Genomic DNA, 7,261 nt, shown 5'->3' with positions numbered 1-7,261 from the left:
CCCTACCCCTCACCTTTTACCCCCTCTGACAGCACTCTTCTCTCTGCCCACCTGTATCCTGCTATTCCTCCCCCTTCCCTCCACAACTCAAGATTGCGATTCAAGTGACAGTCTCATTCCGGTCGGAGCTGCTGATGGTAGCAATTGTGTGTGCTTGCTTGATCTTTACACTGAGTAGCTTGCTTGAGTGAATGAATGAATATGTATGTGTGTGTGTGTGTGTGTGTGTGTGTGTGTGTGTGTGTGGGCGCGCGCTTTGCTGAAGAAGGCTTTGTTCAAAAGCTATAATGTGTAACCATCTTTCTGTTGTGCTTGTCTGCAACTCACCAGTCATCTTCATGGTGAGTAGCAATCTATTCTTTTCCTAATATTGTTGTTAAAAATTTTTGCAACACTGCACACATCTGTTACCAATGTATCATTTATTCCATCTGTCCCCTTCATGCCTAGTTCTATCAGACTACTCCTCCACTATAACCCATACACTCTTTATTTTCTTATCTGATGTGATTATCTTTGTCTCACATGTATTTGCTCTGATGTCCATATTACTATATTTAATATTACGCAGTACTTCTTGTAATTTGCTACAGCATCAACTTCACAGCTGTTTCTGATTGACAGATACAATCTCACTTTTCAAGCATTGTTTTTTATTTTTTTGTCCAAGCACTGAGCCTCCTGGCACACCACTAACAACTGATACGTAATTTGTTTGATGGTTATTTACCATAACCACCTGAATTCTGGTAGTCGAGTATGATCTAATTACTGCTAGTTCATTACTGATGACACCACAGTGCTGAGACTCTCTCTCTCTCTCTCTCTCTCTCTCTCTCTCTCTCTCTCTCTCTCACTCACTCTCATAAATGAGGAAATCATGTGACACAGTGTCAAATGCTTTGTTCAGATCCCGTAGTAAAGCACAAGTGAACGAATTGTTTTCAAAATGAAGATTATCTGTAACAAGAATTTCTACTGCATTTACTGTAGATAAACCTTTCCTAAAACTAAAGAGTAAAGAGTAAATGAGATTGCGATCCTCAAAATACCTGCAAAGTTGTAATTTTTATACAACATTCCATTACCCTGAATATTGTGCTTCACTGAATACTGTCTTTGTGAATGCTACACTACCCACACCATCAGTGAAAGTACTACAACCAGTTCATGATATTTAAGGAGGTATTTACTTTACAACAGAGCCTGTTTTGGACAAATTCGTGCCACCTGTCATAACATGTATTCAGTGTGTCTTAGATATACACTTAGTTGGTTTTGCAGTGTCTTCCAGGTTGAATATGAAACAAGACCATAAATATGACTAAGTGTATTCTCATTAACTAAAAAAGTAATCAAAGAACTTTAGCAAGTAAATTAAAGGCAGTATGTGGACAAATTGAATTCAGTAACTCATTTCCAGAATGACTACTGGAATATTTACAGTACTCAGAATTTGTTCACAGTTTATGTACATATCTTTAAATTCATTACTTTGGAGCTTACACTTCATTGTAACACATTCATCATCTAATGTTCCATACAAACAATGGAAACTCCAGATTGTAATATCAAAAATATAGGGAAACAATAGATTGCTTCTCAGTGTAAAGATCAATACGGTGAGTTGCAGCCAGCTCAATGGAAAGACACTTGCACGTCAGTTTTGGCCGAAGTCTTCATCAGAAAAGGAAGCACGTACACACAAATTGATTCACACAAGCAGCACACCTCACACACACACGACCACCATCTCTGACAGCTCGGAGGAATGCAACTCAACTGCATTCAAGCCTGACTTGTGGGAGATGGCAGTCATGTGTGCATAAGGTGTGCTTGCTTGTGTGAATGAATGTGTGAGCTTTCTTTTCTGATTAAAGCTTTGGCCAAGAGCTGATGTGCAAGAGTGTTTTCATTCTGCCTGTCTGCGACTCAGCTTGTCACCTTCCCGGTGAGTAGCAATCTATCTTTTTCTTATATTGTTGATGATCAATACATCCAGTTACTAAGTTTTTTCATGTATTTTCCTCTTTAAAGTCCGCACATTTTCAATGCCAAAATACATTATTCATCTTCACTTTCTTCATCATTATGAACTGTTGTGTACATAATCTGTTGCATATTCAACAAATCTACAATGGCAATTAGCATCACCAACATTGTGCCTTTAAACAGCTGTACACTTGTCTCTTTATATAGAATACATATTACTGTTACCATAATCATTATTTCACTGCTGCTAGGTATTCTCCAGCTCTCAGTGTAGGTGAGTATTTGCAGCATCAACTGGACATTCAGCTTAAGAAATCTGAGTGAGAGTACCACTGACAGTTTTTTGCACAAATGCTCTCAATAAAAGTATCACCTGAAGCTATTATTGCTGCAACTGCTTTGCCATATACTGTGCCAGCCTGAATTATAAGTACTTAACACAAAATAGTGTCTTCTTTTTTATTCTTTCTCGTGTTTCGGAGCCACACTCTTCCTGAGATCAACCTTGAAAGCAAACAACACATTAGTCAAACAATTTTAACTTACTTTTGAAGGAGAGAGGAGAGGTTTGTTGCAGTGTGCCCCTCATAAAGCTTGGGTGTTGATCAGGTAACAATAAACTACTGCAACTTGGGGCAGTGATGACAACAAAAGGTATATGAAAACAAAAATTGAAAAACAATCAAATAAAACTTATTTAAAGATTTTTTATTAATAATCAAGCTGACAATAATAATAAGGAACCATGTCTCAAGCATTGTTTTGCTCAAATCAGTTTTATCGCCAGTTGACAAAAGTAGCTGAATAAAAGTATATATACAGAAATACATTTGTATATGTTGCCACAAAGAAGATAAAGCATCTGTCTTCCAATACTTCCAATGCATGATAACTTAACATGTAACAACTGACACTAATTACAAAACACACTAAGGCCCAGCAACAGTCCACAGCTGGCCTCGAACAGTCATCTGTACACAGTCACACTGTACAATTAAAAATCACTTTTTTTTAAAATATACGTCTCACTCTATAAGACACTAGCATATTTTTACATTGATTAAGACTGTTAGTGATTTTCGTTATTGTTACTGTTGAATTTTCATTGTCAAATAAAACTGTGTACATGGTAAATAATGTCACACATTTCTTAATAATCGTGAATAAGTACTGCACTGCTTCGGAGAATGGTTCTTAGGAGTTTTCAGAGGCATAATGAGAAGTCAGTTTTCAGTTACTGTAACTTACAGTGTTTGCTCAATCAAAAATTACAAATTTCTACTCTTTTGAAAGCAAGTATTTCGCATTAAAGTCATTAAATCACATTTTGTGGAGCTCAATAAAGCAACCATAAGCAGCACTGTATAAGGCAAATCTCACTTGGAAAAACTATGGTTAGAATGTGTCAAACAATCATAATTAATTATAAGAAACCTCTTCTATGTGCTCCACCAGACAGAGTAGTATGTGGCAGATAGAAATTATATTTTTTTTTTATTTTTTTAATTTTACTTCTAAAAGTACGCATTAGAATTACAATGTGATATGCCGCAAAACTTTTGTGTCCTATAAACAGTAGAAAATTTAAGATTTATATTGTATTAGGTGTCGTTAGTTGCATTAACTGCAGTAAGTAATCAATTCTGCTTCTGTAACTTCTTGCTTCAACAACATTTTGGTGAATTAAAGTTTAACATTTCTTGAGCAGTTAGTGCTTACACGCTTGAAGAAAACGAATTATCCTAACTCAATTATACAAAATGTACCACTAACAATATACTATATGGAGGGCGGGATTTACACTGTTCGACACTACAATATTTACACGAGAACCATTAAAAAATTAATTATCTTATTAGCACAGCCATAGTGACATGCCCTCCATAAATATACAATAGTGTTTCAAGTTAGCATAATTGTGGGGCAAAAGCATGTACTAATTTTTTAAACTCTGTATGAGGGTTCAATGCAAATCTCACTCCATTCCAGTTACATTGCAACTACTGTTGTTCTGAAATGAAATCTGAGCTGACAGAATATCATCTTTGAAGTCATGTGGTTTCTACATTCAGACCACATTTCAGTAAAATTCATTCAACACCACCAAAGCTATGTTATTTTCTTCAGCAAAAATCCATAAACATGAAAACTTAATATCCAAAATACACAACACTTACTCAACCCATAAAACAGTGGACATTTTTAGCAGTTGATAGATTCAACAGAGAGACTATTACACATCTACTAACAGCCAGTTTCTCGAAGTGAACGCAGCAATACTCTTTCAAACACGTAATACACTCCTTTCGTGTACCTTTCCGAGACATTAATTTCTGCATCTCACTAATTTACATAAAATAACTAGTATAAAACAGTCTTCTTTCCTGTCTCCAAACCAATCACTTCATACATAATGGCAGCACCACAGTCCTTCCTTAAATAACTGTTTAAACAGAAACTGAGATTCTATTATGTGCACACACCTGCGTGTCCACACACACACACACACACACACACACACACACACACACACACTCACTCACTCACTCTCTCTCTCTCTCTCTCTTTCAGAGCAAAGAAAGGCAGACAGAAGATACCCACAAGTTTTGCAGTACGTATGGTATGGGATATCTACTAGTGTGAGTGCTCCATTTCTTAGCAACCAGGTTCCCTGTCGTTTCAACAGTACAGTAATACTTGGAAAACTTGACATTACATATATTAACTAAAACAATCAAAGTAACGAGCATCTTCAGATTTACACAAACAGTGGAGCAGTATCACTGCAAGCTGACAGGCTGAGGAGAACTGCAATAAGCATAAAGTCTTTGCCCTTTTTGCCAGCTCCCAGCTGACTAGTGTGTGGGAACAAGAATACCACAGTGGGATTTAGGATACAATTACGGGAGAGTGCCATTCAGTGCCTTTCCCTGCAGCTGTTGCTGAGGTTGCTGCTGTGGCTGCACTGACGACTGTTGTTGCAACTGCTGATGTTGCTGCAGCTGCTGCTGCTGCTGCTGCTGTTGGAGTTGTTGCTGTTGCAATTGCTGCTGCTGCTGTTGCTGTTGTTGCTGCTGCTGCTGCTGTTGCTGTTGCTGCTGCTGCTGCTGTTGCTGCTGCTGGTGTAGCTGCTGCTGCTGTTGTAGCTGCTGCTGCTGCTGAGACGGAGGTTGTTGCTGTTGCTGGCCCTGATTATTTAGGCCCAACTGCGCCAGGGCTTCCTGAGAGGCGTGCGCTTTCAGGATCGTGTTTTCCGTCTCGAGCTGACAGATTCGGTCCATGAGCTCTGCGATACGTTCCTTCAGTACTTCGACTTCCTCCCTCACTGCGAACATGAGGTGGCTTTTCACGAGATCCTGTAAAGTAAAAAAAGGCAGTGTTACAAAAAGAGTCACAGCTCACCACTGCGTGTGACAAACACTACATTTGACCCTACAATTAATGAAACGTTAAAAAAATAGTAAAATCTTTAATAACACGAGAGGCACCGAACAAATTAGTCATCAGCGAAACACTCAACACTCGATTTTGAAGGCACGTGTGACAAATATTAGGTACACAGGTAAATGTCAAAGTAAGAATAGAAAAAATCATATTTGGCGGTAAATATTGAGCTACAAATGTGGTCACTCATTTTCTCCCAAGAGAGAAATGTTTTACCAGTTTGCCAGATAAGCATTCACAATGACAGCAGCAACAACCTGCACGATCGAATGTAGCGAATGTTAAATACCAATAAGTCTCCATTTTGATGAGATAGAGACGGGAGCAGCTTCGGTTCGACGAATGGCTCGTCTCCCTAGGCGGAATGAACAGTGAGTGTGTGTGTGTGTGTGAGAGAGAGAGAGAGAGAGAGAGAGAGAGAGAGAGAGAGAGAGAGAGAAGCGGCCAGCGCCACAGACAGAGTCAAGGGGCGAGGAGGAGAGCGCACCTCTGTGTCTGGGACGATGACGTAGCAGGGCCTGGGCTGACCGCGCTGGTGCACCTCGTACAGTAGTGACTCGGAAGACCGGCGAGCCAGCGTCCTGCTGGAGGCGGAAGGCGCGTCGCGCTGAAGCATCTCGGCCGGCTGACTGACTGACTGACTGGCTAACTAACTGCGGGCCGCGTCCGCCGCTCGCACATATATGCGCAGCCGTATCCCCCTCCCCCCCCCCCCCCCCCACCCTCGAGCGGCGACAAACAATACGCTCGCAGCTGGCGGAGAAGGCGGCCGGATGGTGCTGCTGATAAGGCGACACTCGCACTCCATTCCACTCCACCCGCCACCATATATTACACTCACGCCGCTGGCGCCTCGCCTCAGCGCTTCCCATACGTTCCTTCGTTTATTCGTCGTACCTAGGACAAGTTGCAAAGTTTCACAGGAGGTATATTCGTAACAAGTTTCGGCCATGTTCGGACTACTTTTGTCATCGTCAGCGAGTTCGTAACACATCTATTACGAACGTCCGACGGATACGGCTTCGGAAAAGAATCTGTAACCAAACAGATAAAACGTGTGTATGTCACGGGTACGCAGTAAGCGGAGGAAGGAAAAGTGTACCTCAAAGATGCTTCATTACCGTCCTAAACTCAGTTGGATGCTACCCACCTGCCAATTATTTGGTTCGGTTCTTGGATTTTACTCGCGACTGTATCGCTTGGTCAATTCCCGCCTTAACACTTGTGTCGATAAACCTAACTACCGAAGCATCAATCAGTGTGACAGGCGTCACTCAAAGGACGTAATTTCATAAGAGAACGCAGCATCTTAGAAACTGTGCACGAACATAAATGACGCGAACTGATATACTCGTGAAAAAAGTGTCGGACAAATCGATGCCTTACAACGAGTGTCTTCAAAACCCAGCGGCAGTAATAACCAGCCGGACGCAGAGGCCGAGCGGTTCTAGGCTCTTCAGTCTGGAACCGAGCGACCGCTACGGTCGCAGGTTCGAATCCTGCCCTCGGCCAAGGATGTGTGTAATGTCCTTAGGTTAGTTGGGTTTAAGTAGTTCTAAGTTCAAGGGGACTGATGACCTCAGACGTTAAGTCCCATAGTGCTCAGAGCCATTTGCAGTAATAACCATGTGACAAAGTTCTTGATTATACAAGCCAGATTAACAACAAATTAGGAGAGTTACGGAATGTGTTCTCAGCTACTTCCTTATTGCCATCTCACGTATGCTGAAATTACTTCAATTTTTACTTATAGATTCGCCTGAACACGAAAAAGTTAAATTGTACAATCATTCCCACTGAATCACCTGCTGACAAAACAATTGTA

At 40.8% G+C, this 7,261-nt stretch overlaps 1 protein-coding gene across 1 annotated transcript in view; it reads right to left on the bottom strand.

Moving 5' to 3' along the window:
- Window positions 1–2,663: 2,663 nt before the first annotated feature.
- The window catches only part of LOC124619110 (mediator of RNA polymerase II transcription subunit 15-like), a 525,235-nt gene continuing 520,637 nt past the window's right edge, over window positions 2,664–7,261 (bottom strand). The window contains exon 3 of the mRNA XM_047145402.1: window positions 2,664–5,348. Coding sequence (XP_047001358.1) covers window positions 4,893–5,348 — 456 coding nt within the window. The 3' untranslated portion in view covers window positions 2,664–4,892. The remainder of the gene's footprint in view (window positions 5,349–7,261) is intronic.

Source organism: Schistocerca americana, chromosome 1, assembly GCF_021461395.2.
Source record: "Schistocerca americana isolate TAMUIC-IGC-003095 chromosome 1, iqSchAmer2.1, whole genome shotgun sequence".
Taxonomy (NCBI): domain Eukaryota; kingdom Metazoa; phylum Arthropoda; class Insecta; order Orthoptera; family Acrididae; genus Schistocerca; species Schistocerca americana.
This window is presented reverse-complemented; position numbering and strand designations above follow the sequence as displayed.